This window comes from Musa acuminata, chromosome BXJ2-8 (assembly GCF_036884655.1).
Source record: "Musa acuminata AAA Group cultivar baxijiao chromosome BXJ2-8, Cavendish_Baxijiao_AAA, whole genome shotgun sequence".
Classification (NCBI taxonomy): Eukaryota; Viridiplantae; Streptophyta; class Magnoliopsida; order Zingiberales; family Musaceae; genus Musa; species Musa acuminata.
Window position 1 is genome coordinate 14420692 of NC_088345.1, and position 18481 is coordinate 14439172.

Genomic DNA, 18481 nt, shown 5'->3' on the forward strand with positions numbered 1-18481 from the left:
AGAACTTAAATCCTTCTCACTTGCACGACAAGAGTAGCACTGCCCAAAAGACGATGTTACGCATAAGACACCGGAAACCTTGTTTTGGTCATCATAGGTCCCACAACCAAAGTAGATGCCAATGCTATGTGGGATCTGGAAGAAGATGGAGTCACAATAGAGGACCGCCCTCGAACGAGAGAGGAGTTAGCGACAGGAGTCTTGCAGGATGAAGCCCTAAACGAAGAGAAGGATCCGTAATCTATGGGGGATTCCCAAGCTTCTCTCTCTATCGCCCACTATCTGTCGCCCTCTATCATATCCCCCTGTTGGTATGCAACTTAAACTTTGATTAAATCACATCAAAATTCACTAGATCACGCATCAACAGATCGCATGCGTACGACCATGTGATTATTCGAGAACCAATAACATAGTTTCAACAATTCCTTAAAATGATAAAAAAAAAATTAGATGAAAATTTATCGAGCTTATATATGATTAAATTCTATATTATAAATTATGTAAATAGATTTTTATTCTATTTTTTAAAGGATACACATAAGAGAAACAAAGGTATAGGCAAAAAGTAACCAAAAAAAAAAGAAATGAATTAATCATCTAAAAAACAATAGAAACTGGTAGCACAAGAATTTATACAGTCAGATAACACAGTAGCAGGAAGAGGAGTTAAATTAAGACTTCAAAAATAAAGAAACTCATCCCTATATTAAAATGAATTCACATTAATGTTGAGAAAGATGCAGAAACAACTACTTAATTTCATTCACTCGGTGGTCACACTTTTTGCAAGATTCCTTGGTTGGTCTACGTCGTACCCTCGTAGAACTGTCAGATGGTATGCTAGTAACTGCAACACAGAATAATTTCATAAGCAAAATGCTAAACACAATCTGTTTAAACTACACCGAAGTAGAACACTCTGCAAGGATAGGATACGAACAGCAATTAAACCGACAAAACACAAGCACTGCATAGTATATGCTGCTAACACATACAAGATGACGAACATTCATTTACAGAACTGCCTGGTCAAATCAGATCCGACAGGAGATCTGACAGAAACACAATCTTATCAATGGAGTACTCTTTACTGAAACTTAACGAGTAAAAAATGGATTTCTTATGAACCTTCAGGACCAGAAAGATTAGGCATTAATGTGCACGTGTCCTGCCCAATTCATTGGTTGCCACCAATAGTATATACCCTATAATACATTTTATATGGACCACAGGTTGCTGTGTTAGGTACATACCTAACTTTATACACTGCTAAATCATCTCGGACCAGTCTAGGATGTAAAAAACCTAGGGTTGCAAGCAGATTACACTGATATGTTTCACATTTGATAGTGCTCCACGAGTAACCAAATCTAAGCCATATGAGTATAAAGAAATCCTGGCAGGCTATCCTACTAATAAATACGGTGTATCCTGTATTAGTATGATCATTCAATTGCAAAGTGAAAAGGTAAAAAATAAAATTCATTTCTATGTATAACCTCATGATCATAAAATACTAACTAAATGAATTTCCTGCAGTATTAACACTTAATAATCTAGATCTTTATGTAAATCATATAATTACTAGATGCTCCTCATTTTTTTCCAGTCTCATAATAAATTTATATTAACTCTCTATCAAAGGTTTTCTGTAAGTCAATAAAAATCACATGCAAAATTTTCTTTTCACTATATCTTTTCACTAATTGTTTAGATGAATAAATGGCTTCTATAATATCTTCCAGGCATAGATGACGTAAAATTGATTACACGAAAACATCCATAGCAAAATGGAAAGATGAAGTGATTCTTTAGGTATAATTCAATGCCCAATATGAAATTGGTTTAGGCCTGGATTCCCAATTTGACCGACGTGCTGCCCAAGAGAAAAGCCAGCTTCTAGGATTCCATTTCAAAGATTGACTATTAAAATTTTTGGTAATGGCTATCAGTTAGGTTTGAAAGTAATTGGATGTAATACCCAAGCAATCTCAAGACAAAGTACAAAGGAGACCTGCAAATGTGGGCCTTGATGCCAAGTGGTTTGATTCTTTGGACCAAACTAGCTTCAAACTGTTACGGACTGGAGTCACTGGACTGCTTTGCTTTAGCAATGATTTTAAAAGTTTTAACTTACAGTAATATTTTGGTTTATATGGTTTTCTCTAAACCATAGTTTTAGATCTCGGTAGTAGACCTTGTACCTCGTACTGGTCGTTGGTCGAATCGGTATGGTATGAGTACGGTGTATACCACCATACAGACACACGATACAATGCATTATTCCGGCAGGTTCTGATCATCATGAAAGAAGTATAGGGTAACTAGAAAATGGGAAGGGGGTTAAACATGTCCAAATCAAGCAGCAACAAGAAAAATATAACCTTTAATAAAATAAGGATTTCAACACCTTGTTTACTTGGAATTTGAGTCTGGCCAGGTTTGTATACATGGGAGAATATTACCATAAAAATCAGGCATTCTTCTTTATTTAACATGATTGAAAGATGATGTTTCCCGGAGAGTTGTCCTAGGCAAACCATTTTCTTATCTGTCTTCTATTTATTATAATTTCCTCCTATTTCTCTAGTTCATAAAGCTTTTTCCCAGTGAAAATATATCCAGAAGAAAATCTAAAAGTTCTCTTGCTTCTTGCCTTCTTATATTGGTAATTTCACCTGCTTTTAATGTACGAATAGCAAGGGGAACTGAAATTAGATAACTAAATTTATGCTGAACATGGGTCAATCCTTTATTACCTTAACCATCACACAGACAATGGAAATCAAAGAGAGGATATGACCAGAGGGTTTTGGGAAGGAAATGTAATAGAGATGAAAGAGCACCTGATTTGTTAAATGAAATGCTAAGAAACTGAATACTGCTATTTAGCTTTCTCAAAAATTTACTTTGAAGTTTGATGAGTAGAAAAGAGAGACATGGGTAGGCCTAGAGATAAAGCAACCAAATCTTGACCCAGCATATAGAAATAATTGATATAAGAAATGAACTTACTATGGCAATGGCATTCTTAAAAATGCACAAGTAATTCCTAGTTTCGAGTAATTGTCCAAGGCATCTTTTATATCAATAAATCCAATATTATACAAGAAATATGTAAGATTTAACCCATAGGCATACCTGCATTGGAATAATGTTAATCACTGGCTGAAGGCAATCTGCAACCTGAGGAACTTCAATAACTCTGCAAGATCCCATGGGGCAAACAGATGTTGCATCTCCTTCTGAGCACATCACTATCAAACGCCCTTTCCGTGCATGAAGCTGTTGAATAACTGACTGTTGCTTACTGTTGGCAACATGTAAATCAATGTTCAGAAAACAGGTGCTTTCTATAAAAGAAAAATTATCAAACAGAGACTGACCTGAAGCAAGCATCATGTGTAGCAATAACAATGATTGGAAGAGTCTCATCCACCAAAGCTAATGGACCATGTTTCATTTCACCAGCAAGCATACCCTCACTGTGCATGAGTGCAACTTCTTTCACTTTTAGAGCACCCTCCAAAGCAGTGGCATAGTTGTATCCTCTGCCAAATACAAGGAGAGACTGAGTGTCTATCAAAGACTTGGCAAGATCTCTCATTTCACCATCAAGTTTCAGAACCTCAGAGACTTTTTCTGCAAGCAAAATGATAAAAAAATTGATAATAATTCAATGTACTTATACAGCCTTTATGATGAAAATATATTTTCATTAATAACTGTGCCGGACATCTATCATTCCTGTAGGATATAAACATCAGCAACAATCATACTTGGTAGGTCTGAAAGACCATTTATAATAGCCTCTCTTCTAGCTTGAGTTGATATTTTGTCAGCTCCAATAGCCAATGCCATCATAGCCATGACCACTATCTGACTTGTGTATGCCTGACACAAAGAGAACAAGAAATGCAAAATATGGTACAGTGGAGAAGAAAAAGAAAATTGATTGTTCTTACCTTCGTACTAGCAACTCCTATCTCACATCCTGCATTAATGTGAACACCACAGTGTGTTCTTCTAGCTAATGTACTACCAACAGTATTTGTCACACCAACACATAATGCCCCATTTCCCAAAGCATACTCAAGTGCTAGTAGGGTATCAGCAGTTTCCCCAGACTGACTGACAAAAACTGCTGTATCTTCTCTGTAAATTGGACCTTGTCTATCCAGCAAGTCGCTTGCCAGCTCCATGGTGACAGGGATACCTTATTTTAGAAGTAAAACCACATTCAATTAATAAGTATTTATCTTGCAGTTAAAAATTAAAATATCAAGCCAACCCAGTTTTACCAGAGAGCTCTTCTAAAAATGGTCTTGCAGCTAAAGCTGCATTGTAACTTGTACCACAACCAATGAAAATGATCCTTCTGCTATGCCTGATTGTTTTCAGGTGGTCCTTGAGTCCACCCAGAACAACACTACTATCTTTGAGTCTGCCTCTCATCGTGGTAGTTAAAGAATGTGGTTGTTCATGTATCTCTTTCTGCATGAAGTGATCATAGTTTCCCTTCTTTATTTGCTCAACCTCCATTTCAAGCACAGATAATGCTCGTTGCACTGATGCAGGCTTCTCTCTGCCATAATCGAACTTCAAAATTGATACACAACCATCCTGAATAAATAAAAGAAAATCAGAATAGTTACTGTTCCAATTCAGGTAGAGCATGAACATCTTGGACTACATCACAATTCAATAAAAAAAATCAGTTTGACAGGCTAAACCAATATGAAAACAATATGACTAGTCAATATTCGTAGAAACAGCCACACCAATTAGTTAGTACATATGTCACATGTAAGTACATATATAGTTCACATAAAAGCATTTTAATAAGTATTTAAGTTAAAAAAAGCAATACAAAATCTATTTAAGTAATAAATAAATACATTATGCATATGCTACAGCCAAATCAAGAGATTATGCAATGATATTTATACTCAACTAAAAAGGTATTTAAATAATGAGTCATAAAAAAACAAATAAAGGTTGTCAACCAGAAACATAGCTGATGCAATCTAAAGGACTTCATGGTTGCAATCATCAATGGTTCTATTGTTTAACAAACTACATAATCAGTGCTATACAGTAATAAGTTAAAAATTACACCTAATAGGTGCTGTATCACATCAAAAGAAAGCAGAGCCTCCAAAAGAGATTACAAGAGGGAGAAGAAGAGACTACCAAATCAAGAGAACTCTTATCACATAAAAGAAAGTAATAACGTTTTAAGAATGAGCACTGGGCTTGTAAGTTCACATACTAATAGGGCTACTAGTGCTTGCTACTACTAAAACAACTCAATGTCTAAGGAATTCTTTATTATATAGAAAAACAAGCTATAATTACTAAAAAATGCTTAAAATATCCTTATTGCTGCCACTCTTTATTGTAGTTGCGCTGGTTGGTCCCTATTTGATGCCTTAGGAAGGTCAGCAGCCCTTCAGGAAATGCTTGGTGCCAACTATTAAGCCAGAAACCCCATCCAACATGGACTGATTCTGGCTAGACATGTATAGGAGCTGATCATCTCGAATCCAAGTTGGTATCTCTTCTAGAAGTTGGATCCTGCATATACTATCATATGTGTTGCATATGCAGCAGCATACTACATTTAGGAACAACACAATTGTAGAAATATAAAGCACAGGATTTCCTTACTGATATGGAAAATCCAGAGGTATGCTCCTTTGTGATCTAGGTGATTAGGGTTTGAATCCACAAACACAATCCCTACTTGCAGAGATAATACTAAGTACATACACCCTCCTCTAGATGCCTCATGGTGCATGCACCATTCACTGATACATCCTTTTTGTGTATATTTGAAAATATAAATTCAATAAAAAGAAGAGAACAAGCACTTTACACATGTCAAGCTGGAACAGCAAGGACTAGAGATGTGCATAAGATGAGAAATGAATAGAGGTCCAAAGCATGACAATTAAGCAATTTCCAATGCAGACAAAACAATTTGAATAAATAAACCTTCCATCTAAAACTACTAGCACATGCCTGGTAGGAAAAACTCATCATAGCTAGGGCTATTATGCTTGGGGAATGAAATCGTCCAAGAAATTTATACTAGGGGAAAAAATAGTAAATTGCTAAAAAAAAAAGAAATTAGATCTCAAGCTTGTCTTTCAGGCTTACAAGTACTCTTTATATACGAGTTATGGAAGAAAATCTCTTTATAACAAAAAAACTACACTGTAAAGGAACTCTAAAACTCTGACTATGGCTCCTCAGAGCTGAACAACTGACCTAACAGGATAATTAGACACTAGATCAACTCAAAATAGTACCTTAAAGACTCCCTCAAACAGCTTCTAATAGTAATGGCATAAATCAATCCAAAAATCCCTTCAAAGTTTACAAAATGTCTATTCATAATAGTAGTGAGGAGGCTTGGTCAACCCTATTCATTTCCATGAACAAGAGTTGCTCAGCAACGTCATTCTCACTAGAACTAAGATAACTACTCTAGACAGCTTGATATCCACTCTCTTCCAAATCTAAAATTGATCTCTAATAGTGTAGAGTCCTGTGACAGATTTTACCAAGTTACGGTGGACATGTACCAGGCTATATAGAGCTATTTCATGTTTAATTCTAGGGATTGCACCAAGTTGTAAGAAGCTGAACCACGTTGCTAAGCCTTTTTTAGCTTTTTTGATGCCCCAAAGGCTGAACTATGGCCAAGGAGACCTTAGCTAAGCCATGGGCTAACAGGAGGGTTCCAGCAGGCACATTGTATAACAACATCCCATTACTTTATATTGCCAAAGAAACACAAGATTTCCTTTGAATTCGTCATTTGCATTTCAAGGCTACGCTTAGACTTGCTAGACAAAAGTCGAAGAAGGAAAGATATCTGGTCAATCGTACAATTTAAATGATTTGACCTAGTAACATGAAAATGGACTTAACCCCTCTCAACCTAAGTTAAAATCCCTACTATGGCTCCAATTTAAAAGGCACGTTAAATACTTGAAGTGATCGATTGCCTTGGCAATTGCCATTACCACAACTGATGGTTAGAGATATCAACTTGATTTGTTTCAATATTTCCTAGGAGTTGTTAGGGCTGGTTTCAGTAATAAAGTGGGAACAGTACACCTCTTGTAATCAATCTTTGTTAAGAACTAATCATGATAGAAAGTTCCTCATCTCAGTCCCTAGCATCACACTATCACTTTGTTGACACAAAAAAAGATAAGTATTAACTATGATCAAACAGCATAAGAAAATTCACCGACACAATCAACTTGAGAACAGAGGAAGCAGATACTTCCAACTACTTCAAGAATCTTAAAGCAAGCATCTACATATCACAATAATTTTGGTTCAAGACCCATGCTCATAGCACATAATTTAAGCAATGTATTAACAGTAACCTATCACAAGTTAGTTTAGAGATACAATTGAGAACTTGAGACCAAGTATTTGATTCCCAGTCTAATACCAATTTCAGTAATCTTTTGGACCATTAGGGTACCAGTGTACTTAGTGGTATACATACTTGTACCATTCAATATCACTGAATAAAATAAAATAAAAATTGCATTGAATCTTATTGAGTTATTTATTTGATATTGGTTCTCGAATGGACAGTAAAATTCTGGCTCATACAGAATAGTATGATCAAGATTTGAACCTTCCTGGAGACCAAACAGAAGTATCATTTCTTCGAAGCATAGAAGCATTGTATAACATTAATGTTGGTTTGAGAGTGCAGCAACAAGCTCATGATAAGGCAACAAATTTCTTTGTTGGGGAATCCCACCAACTTGCTATCATTATTTTAAAAAATAAAAGACATAAGGCACAACAAACAAAATTAGGTAAAAGTTACAAAATATTGAAAGAGAAAATGCAAGAGGTAAATGTAAGACATACCTTAATGTGCACAACCTCATTATCTTCAATGGCCAAGTAGTTCTTAGTATGTTCCACAATAGCACACAAGTCACTTGAAAAGAAGAGTTCTTTAGGTTTCTCATCCTTTGTGAGGGCTTTTACATCATGAAATAACTTTCCACTGTTTTTATCATCAGACAATTCCTTGAAAAGAAAAGAATGTTGCCATTAACTACTAAAAATAGATGATACAATAAAAAGCTTTTAATTTTTTAATAGACAAAAATAGAGGAAATCACATATCCAACATAATAAAATATCAATTAAACAATCTGTACACCCTTTCAGCAGATGCAACACTTGCTTAGTCTAATGCAAACTCAACTACAAGCAGAATTTGAATGATCCTAACACAATAGTATGAAAAGTCAATCTGGTAGTAAAGTTCTTTCTGCAAGGTATCATTGAAATAGGCCATATCAATGCTACAGTTGTAAACCACTAACAAGTAAATTTGAAATATCCATAGTTCTACACATGGCTGCAACACCAGTCTAGAGAAAATTAACTTGTCCCCAAATTAACAAGAGTCCGATCACAAAGAATTCTAACCATATGCACATTGAGTTTTTGTATACTGTTCCATAATTTTACCATCACTAGTACTCCCCTTTTATTCTTTGTCAAGTATTTATGTTCTATTGACGGTTAGACTTCATAACAACTAACAATTTTGTCAAACCAGATTAGGGATACGACGTTAAACCAGATTTTGAACTGGAAATGGAAATCAAAGATTATTATAAGTGGTAATAAGTCAGGTTGTCAGGGTGACAATTTAGTTTTCTCTTCCTCAATTAGAAAAGACTAAATCCTCATTTAGTCAGTTAAGAATAGTTCTTGTAACTTTAGTTGAGAGATACTAGCATTTAGTCACTAGCAAATTAGAGGTTCTCTGCAAGTAATATCCAATTATAAAGAGAATTGTGCGCAATCACTTCCAGATATATTAGCCTATATTGATTTAAAAAACAACAGAATTCTTTAGCCCCAATATATTGGGACCATCAAGTTCATTGAATCCTTTACTTGCATCTAATCTATAGTTAATTACTCATTACAAGTATTGAACTATTTGGCAGTACATTTATAAGAATTATTCTGTTGGCCCTTTATCTAATAATATTATGATAATCATAGAAAATTGCATGTCACTTATCCTTTTACTTTGATTATTATAAAATGTCTCATTAATTATAATATTACAACCCAAAAAATAGTTGCTGAATACAATATGTACCTCATGCCCCACTATTGGTATTGAATGTGACATGACAGGTGCATCAACCCACTCTATATGATCAATTTGCCCCTATATCTATAATCCCATTATCTCTCTTATGTTTGTTAAGTAATGAGACAGCTTCTTCACTCACCTACTTCTCATTTCCATCCATTGTATTGTCCCATATGTTTTTTTCTCCCGTACTTCCCTGTATCCTATTATCATTAACTGCAGCTGCCCCTTTCTACATAGCTCTGTTCTCTTCATCCACCATCTTCCCTACTACATTATTCTCAAAATATTTCAATGTCCTCATGATGACAGATGCAACTAAAAAGCTAATAATTTTATAAAACACCTCTGATTTACAGTGCAATCAAGATCTGTCTTTAGCTAGGCCAACCATGGCTATTCAAGAACTAGAGAGAGCACAAGAAGGACAGTGGGAGATGCCAATAGAACGCAACGACGAGCAATCATGACAATACAAGCACAGAGTTAAATTGTATAACTTTCAAAAGGATGTAACTTGATAAACAAGGGCAAAACATTTCATAGAACTTTAAATAGCTAGAAAGAAGCAATAACCAAATAATATTTTGATGCTTGAAACCTGCAAGTGCAAGCAAACCACAATGTTTTTTGTATTTAGCACACAAATTTTTGGATTAAAATGTATATTTCAAAAAGACAGCTATTTTTCATCATATGAAGGTGTAATACATTAATTTCTCGCACAATTTTAGTTTCTTCCGACCAAACCATCTGCTTTAACATGTATTAATTGTGAAAGCATATAAAAAACAATAAGTAGATTCCTAAAAGGCCTCTTAAACTATATGAAGAAGGAAAAAGGCCATCACAATACCTAAGACAACATTGCAAAGGACAAGTGAAGCATATATGGATTATCAGTTGAAAAGTGAATGTGAGATCATCCGAATGAGCAGAAACTGTTAACAAACCTCATATACAGTAGATTCCTACAAAATGATGATAAAAATTTAACAAAGCTTTATTCTCCTAGTTTCTTACATTACTAACCATCTTGCATTTTTAATTACCCAGAGTAACACATAAAACAACAAAAAGAACTGGAGACAAAACATGCAAAATATCTTATGAAACCAACTTAAGACAACGCATAAACTAGAAACTTACTTTGACACCAAGGATCAAAGTGCTACCACGCTTGCAAGCAATTAACTCATTTGGGTAATGTGCACTTTTAAATATAAGTGCATATGCTCCTTCAAGTTGCCTCATGACTTCTGTGACAACTTGACTAAATGTGACAGTCTGTTCACCTGAAACATTGACATTAAGAGAAACATGTGAAGATAGATATGGCAATTTGACTTGCAACATCAACATAAATTACAATCAATAGTTCAACTATTATATTTTAACTAATAAAATGAATAGTTGCAGTATTATGTTTTAACTAAAGAAATATTCACAATAACAAAATTAACAAGATACTGTATGCAAAGAAAACACAACAAATATATAAATAAAGTGCTTATATAAAATTTGTTCAGAATTGCTATTCAAATAATAAAAAGTAAAATTCTGCTTAAAAAAGATATAGGCTTCTACTAGTAATTCATAAATAAAGGTGTTATGTTATCATCTAAATATTGACTTACAATTAGGTGGATAAAAATTTGAGATATCTAAGATGAGAGACGTCCTTTTCTAGGGCACAAAGAAAACATACATGACTCCTTGATTATATTGTTTCTTAGTGAATTCAACCATAATATGAACCATAAGAGGCAAAATAAAAAATATCAAGAATTCAAAGGCATCAACCAAGCAATTATAGTTAACTGGCACCATTATATGATATAAAAATAAATTAAGGAAACCATGAATATGAGCATCACATGGCACGAGGTTTCACATCTGGCTTAAAAAACGTTGAACATAATGGCTACATATCTATGCTCCACAACATAGAACATGAAGTTTGCTACATTTCACACAACCTGAAACAGCTAGACCATGAACCCTCAACAAAAGATGATGAAAATTATTCCATGAAAGACAACATGGTGCATCCTAATGGATAAAAACATAAAACTCAACATTGTTGGCATAGGACATCCTAAACCATGGTAAGCCTTAGGGGTACAGAAATTTAGTGAAAATAGGAAGAGAAGGGCAAAACAGAAAGGGATTATATACTTATATGACAAAGCATGCTCAATCCATAGGAAATTTGATTCAAACCAATGAAAGCACAAGTGATGCAATTTCAAACACATAACAGTCCTGAGACATTGACTTTACCCTTCTTGAGTAGCTTTATGGTCCACTAAAAGTCGTGTATCGTCAAGGAGAAGTCTAGCACAAGAGGGACTTTGACGTTTTTGAGAATTATGTCATGGTGAAACTGAAGTAGTATGATAATTGAAGTGATGGGAAGAAGATACAAAATAGAAAACTTCTAGGACTCGCTCCAAATCTTGCAAACTCAGTTCAAAAGAAAGATAGTGGCCTCAAATCACACACACAGTAGGAAAACACATCCATTCATCTTTCCGTTGATTGATGTTCCAAATATAATCCCCTCTCCTTTATAAGGATTCCTCAACTACAAAAACGAAATATGAAAAATAGAGAAAAAATATGATTACATCAAGACAAATTAATTGTTTGCAATTTCCTTAAGATAAATTTATTATTTGTTTTAGCAAACACAGCTTTCGTTTTGATAATATATTTGATTGATGGACTTTCATCTTTCTAGAATCCTCAATCACATTGAAACTTCCTTGTAAAGACAGTCTTTGACCAAGATATGTAATCTCCAATCAAAACTTAAATTTAATTTCTTTCACACTTTCCACTGTTAGTTTTCTTTTTCTTCTGCTTCAATGATCTTGGAAAATAAAGTTTTAGCAATCTTAGAAACTAGATCCAATAACAATAATGAAGTGGAGTTAAACGTTTGAATTGTTCCTTTGTGAATCTAGACATCCTTTACATTTGACAAGAAACTTTGAATACTCTCCATTGCAAGTGGAAACCTATTGTTCATCAAAGATATCCTTAATTTCTTTTTTTTTCCTTCAACAATGTGGTAAAGGAAGGAAAGAAATTACAGCCCATGAAGAAGTGGTAATGGTTGGGTAATTGAGAAGCAAAGTGAAATATTATCTTGTAGCCCATTGTAAAGTATCATGTCCCTAATACTGATAACTAGGTTAATGCAAAAATCTGATGGAAGATATAGTTCACAGCTCTTGAGCTAATTTTTCATGTGATTTTACAAGGACTAGAATTTATGGTGTCAAGCATCTTAAATGTTCCTAGTAAGGGTCATGGCACCCAGTAACCAAAGACCTTTGCCTAGCGTACAAAAGGGAAGGGGAAAACAATAGTATCGACCAATCTATTGGAAAGAATTGACAAGCAACACTTACAATTTGGTGACAAGACACATTCTCCCTTGCAATCACTGCTGCTTGAGTTCTGTAGCGACATCAATAATAGTTCCTCAACCAAGATGGCGACAGTGGCAGCCCAGCCATTCTATTGTTCCAACTACTCAGCTTTAGAGTAGAGCATGGACTAAGGAGTAGCACTTTATACATGCCATCCAAGATTTATATTATGGCTCGAGGATCCATGCATATTATTTATGATCGGAATATATAGGAAGAGGAAGACAGTCAATGTCTTTGAGCATATTATAGAGCCTCTACGAGAGCCTCTATTTGCAGTTTTGTGCTATGGAGGATCATGTATGGTGATAGTTGGTCTTTTTTTTCAAGTTTGATCATTTTTACAATATAGAACAACAAATCAATGGCGATGGCAAAAGTTTTGATGCACTCCAACCTCCCCAGTCCTACATATCACAATCATACTTGCCTTAGGAGTATCCTCGGACACTTGCTATTAATGATGATGAGGCAACGACGATTACCACATTAATGCATCAATAGTTCAAGGTTAACAATACAATATCGCAGGAGCACATCCCAAATGGTGTCCAACAAACCTACCATATTGAGATACAAATTTTTAAGATCAAGGATCATGATTCACCGACCACAGAATACCTTCGTTCATTTTGGTGTTAGAAGCAAGTATATATAAATGTCATCTCGACAATTTATTTTACTGAAATCTGAGAGTTCCGACACTTAGTCCAACATCTCATCTCGTATTTTCATAGATGATTCAAGATCGATGGAAGTAACTTCTTTCGATGGAGAAATGCACAACAAAGTTGCTCCTCAACGGAAGAAAAAAAATTAAATTCAAGTTCTTATCCTTATTATTAAATCTCGGATTTTGATGATGAAATCAATTGACAAAGTTAGGATCTAATATGCATTTGAGTAACGCAGAACTAACCTCGATCAAGGAAAAGCAATTCAATTAAAGCAGGAAGAATCAAACGTTGGGCCGGAGTGGAACATGTCAGAAGATTGGATGTCGTGTCGAAGGAATCATCGATGTGCCGGAAGGACTTCGTGCCATGAGTTCGGGCATCAGGCCGAAAGAACGGATATTGCGCCACGAAGATCGAAAGTTACGGGAGTCAATATGCCGATTGAGCAATACGTCGAAGGAGAGGACGAAGCGCCGAAGGATCGGACGAAACATCGAATGAACCAATGATATACCGGACAACATAGGATTCATGCTTGTAATCGTGTGTCTAGATCACGTTAATTTAGGTCTAATTGAGTTAGTTTTGGGGTGAAACAATGCCAACTCAATAAGGAGTCCACTGGGCCTGAGTTGGGACTATTTTAGGCCAGGTGGAAGGCTCATTCAATGACCCAAGGTTAGGTAAAACCACCTATAAGCTAGAAAAGTCAAGAACACACTTTTCCAAGCTATCAGGCGGTGGTATTACCAAACTGGGTTATGGTACCGCATAGTGTCAATGTGTCAGGCAGTGGTACCGCCCAATGGCAGTGTTGTAGGACTCGGGAAACCCGGGACGAGATCTTTTTTGGCTCCATTTTTTAAGCCATTTGGGATCTATAAATACCCCAGTTATTTTTGCTTGGTAGAGCACGAAATTGAGTAGAAAAGAGGGAAATAATACTTGAGAAAAAAATTGAAAACTCTCTAATGATTTAGAGTCTCTTCCTCCTAAAGTTAGAAGTTTTCTAAGGGAAGAGTGATGTCTAAAAGAGAGACGTAAAGGTTTTCTCCTGAGCCTATGAAAAGGAGAAAGAGTTGTAAGAGGATAGTTGATCTTCGTCCATTAAAAGAAGATCGTTAGTGAATGTTGGTGGCCTCGACGGAAGAGGAATCGAGAGTGGACATAGGTCACGACGACCGAACCACTATAAAACTCGGTTTGCATTTATGTTCTGCTTTTCATTGCCATTGATATTGCTTTAATTGCTTATTGCACTTATTCTAAGTCAAGCACACTTACAACATTTTCGATACGGTTTTTCATCAAACGAAAGTTTTCGAATCGTCGAGGTTTTTACGAAAGCACTAATTCACCCCTCCCCCCTCTTAGTGTCGAAACGATCATATCAGTTTATATCAGAGCCAAGTTTTTCTCAATTGGTTTAACACCTAAGAGAATGGCTTTTATCGGTAATCTAGAGGGTTACTCTATCATTCATCCTCCTATGTTCAATGGGACGAACTACATGTATTGAAAAACTCAAATTAGAGTTTTCTTGCTTTCTATGGATTTTGGTTCATGGAATATTGTTGAAAGCGGTTTTCAAAAGTCTTCCAAACCAATGAATGAATGGAACGATATCGAGAAGAAGACTTTTTCTTTAAATGTCAGAGCTATGAACGCTCTATTTTGCGCCTTAGACAAAAATGAGTTTAATCGTATTTCTTTATGTGAAACTGCACATGAGATTTGGCACACACTAGAAGTAACTCATGAAGGCACGAATAGAGTAAAAGAATCTAAGATAAATCTTTTGATGTATAATTTTGAATTGTTTCGCATGAAACCAAGCAAGACCATTAGAGACATGTACACTCGTTTTACGGATGTCGTCAATAGTCTAAAAGCACTTAGTAAAATTTTTTCTAATTTTGAACTTGTTAATAAAATACTAATATCCCTTCCAAAAAATTTGGATCCTAAAATAACAACAATACAAGAAGCAAAGGACCTAAATAATTTTCTGTCTGAAGAACTTATTGGGTCTTTAATGACCTATAAAATAACATGTATTTCACATGACGAATATGAGAACAATCTTCCCAACAAGAGGACAGATTTGGCACTTAGAACAAAAGAAGACCACTCGAGCGAAAGCTCAAGTGATGATGACTTTGAACTCTTAACAATAAAGTTTAAAAAATTCTTAAAACAAGAATCTAAGAATAAAAACGAACTTAAAAAGAAGTGGATGCTAAAGAAAATGAAAGTATTCAATTCGACATTGGATGAATCAACTGCATCCGAAGACTATGAGCAAACCGATAAAGACGAAGTGACAAACTACGCCTTAATGGCTCTTAACGACGAAGTAAATGACTCAACCGAAACTCCTTTACCTTACAATAAATTGCTTAATGCTTTCCAAGATTTATTTGTTGAATTTAAATTAGTTGTTAAAAATTATACATTGTTAAAAAAGGATAATGCCTCTCTTTCTAGTGAATTTGAAAAACTAAAAAATAAGCATGATAATTACATGTTAACTTTTTGCACTCAATGTGAAGAATTAGATTCAAGCAAAAAGGAAAATTTGTCACTAAAACAAACATTAGAAAATTTTGAAATTGGTAGCAAATCTTTAAACATGATTCTTGCCAATAAGAGTTATGTTCATAGAAAAGAAGGAATCGGCTATGTGAGTAGTAATACTCAACAAAAGCCAACCACATTTGTTAAAGGACCCACATTGCATATTACCCCTAAGGTTAAGTGTAATTTTTGTAATAGACATGGTCATTTTGTATATAAATATTCATTCAAAAAGTATGATCCACACAAATTAATTTAGGTTCCTAAAGGAACCATAAATGACCTTATGTCAAAAATCAAGATAGATAGACCTAAACATGAGGGACCCAAAGTCAAATGGGTACCTATAGTAAACCCATCTTTCTTGTAGAAATATCTACAATCGAAAGCTAAGAGCAAAAATGATATCTTGATAGTGGATGCTCAAGACATATGACCGGAGATCCAATATACTTCACAAAGCTCACTAGCCGAAACAAAATGATTTTAATTAAATATGCTTTATGTTTAATGAAATCATGCTTAATGAGTTTATATTTTGAAATTATGCATGACAAATTTTGTGATTTATGGCTTATTAATCTTAATGATTTTTTTGTGATGATTTTTTGCTTTTCGGTTTTAATCAATTATACATGAATTTGACATAAAAAACAAGAACATGCTTGTATAAAATCAATTGCTTAAATTGAAATAAAAAAAAGGGAATGAATTATTCTTGAAAATGTCTCTATCCCTAAAAGTTTATCAAATCTTTCAAAAAGAGATTAATGATTCTATTTATGTTATTTTTTATGAATCTATAAAAGTAATTTTAATGATTTGATGATTTAAATTTAAATGACTGTTATCCAAACCTCTCATTTGATACTTGAGATTTTTTTTATCAAGATTTCTTATTTGATCTCCTATGTTTCTTTACTAAAGAGAAGTTTTATCTATATCATAATCTTGAATTCTCGAAATTATAACTTGAGATTATTTTTAAATCATGATCTTGACAACTTGAGATTTATTTTGTATGAATCGAGATATTTTATTATTTTTTCCGATGATTCTTTTTTATTTTTATAAAAGAGGAGTTTTATCTAAATCATAATCTTGATTCCTTGATAATTATAACTTGAGATTTTTATGAATCAAGATTGTTTAGTATGATTTTTCTTTTTGTTATTTGATTTATCCAAATAAATCATAACTTTTCTCTTGATTTTTCGATATTTGATTCACAACTTAAAAATTGTTTTCTTGTATTCATGAAATGTATATCTCATCACCAAATTAATTTTTCTTGATATTCTTCATGTGATGATTTGAAAATTGATGTAAAAGGAAATGAATTGCACCATTGTATTATTCCTCTTTTCTTCTTTCTTACAACGACAAAAGGGAGAAAGAAAATTGCTAGCATCTCAAAAGAACCAAAAGTACTAGCTTGAATGTTAAACTTAAGCATGTTAAATCTCCCAAATGCATAAATTCTTCTTATATATTTTTCGGATCATGATCATGATTTCTCGATTTTTATAACTTGAATTTTTATTTTGAATCAAGATCATTTCTTATCATTCCTTCTATTTACAAAAGAAGAGATTTGTCAAAAATGACACATGATCTTTCAGTATTCATGACTTGATTTTTCATTTTTAATGATTGAACTATTGATATAAATTTATCTTGTTATTAATATTTGTTATGATTTGAAAATTAATGTAGGGAAAAGAATTGCAACATTGTATTATTCCCTTCTTTTTGACAATGACAAAGGAAGAGAAAAACTTGTTTGCTTGCATATCGCAAAGAAAAGCAAAACTTGCTAACGTGCACATCTCAAAAGAGAACCAAAATTTACTAGCTTGCACAATTCAAGAAGAAGCAAAAACTTGCTATCTTGCACATCCCAAGAAAAGCAAAGAATTGCTAGCTTATACATCTCAAAAGAGAAACAAAAGTGTTAGCTTACACATCTCAAGAGAAGCAAAACTTGCTAACCTTCATACTTCAAAAAGAAGTAAAACATGCCAATTTACTATTAATAAGACTCTGAAGTCTTATCGCAAAATGCTTTGATACCAATTGATCGTAAAATGCTCTGATACCAAATGATAGAATCTTAAGGTTTTATCGTAAAAGAAATTGAAGAAAAGGGGATGATCACTTCGAGGGGATCGGTGTCACGACCCGGGTCTGATGAGCTAACTGGCCAATAACTCCATTTTGGTCCTCAACGGCGGACCAAAATGCTTAAGCGGGAGTTAACGTAATACACTCATCAGGCCCTTATAAGCTAATCATACACATTCCCCACTTCCGATGTGGGACTAATGGGATATTACATTATCCCCAACTCAATTAGCTTGACGTCCTCGTCAAGGTCGAACATAACCCAGATCGAACCCTAGCATAGTGCATGTGAGGTTTAACTCAGTAATGACTCCACACCGTGATGAGTTCTCTGACTCCATCCACGGGTAGCCTTTTCCTACTCGAGCCCTCTCACCCTGCCCAAATGCTAGGTCGGCTCTGATACCAAATGTCACGACCCGGGTTTGATGAGCTAACTGGCCAATAACTCCATTTTGGTCCTCAACGGCGGACCAAAATGCTTAAGCGGGAGT

At 34.5% G+C, this 18481-nt stretch overlaps 1 protein-coding gene across 1 annotated transcript in view; it reads right to left on the reverse strand.

Annotated features, from left to right (window-relative positions):
* Window positions 1-569: 569 nt before the first annotated feature.
* Window positions 570-18481, reverse strand: part of LOC135619291 (glutamine--fructose-6-phosphate aminotransferase [isomerizing] 1-like) — a 28639-nt gene continuing 10727 nt past the window's right edge. The window contains exons 4-11 of the mRNA XM_065121175.1: window positions 10319-10464; window positions 7912-8076; window positions 4305-4626; window positions 3969-4219; window positions 3783-3897; window positions 3390-3645; window positions 3145-3313; window positions 570-850 (exon numbers count right to left, since the gene is read on the reverse strand). Of these exons, the coding sequence (XP_064977247.1) occupies window positions 767-850; window positions 3145-3313; window positions 3390-3645; window positions 3783-3897; window positions 3969-4219; window positions 4305-4626; window positions 7912-8076; window positions 10319-10464 (1508 nt within the window). The 3' untranslated portion in view covers window positions 570-766. The remainder of the gene's footprint in view (window positions 851-3144; window positions 3314-3389; window positions 3646-3782; window positions 3898-3968; window positions 4220-4304; window positions 4627-7911; window positions 8077-10318; window positions 10465-18481) is intronic.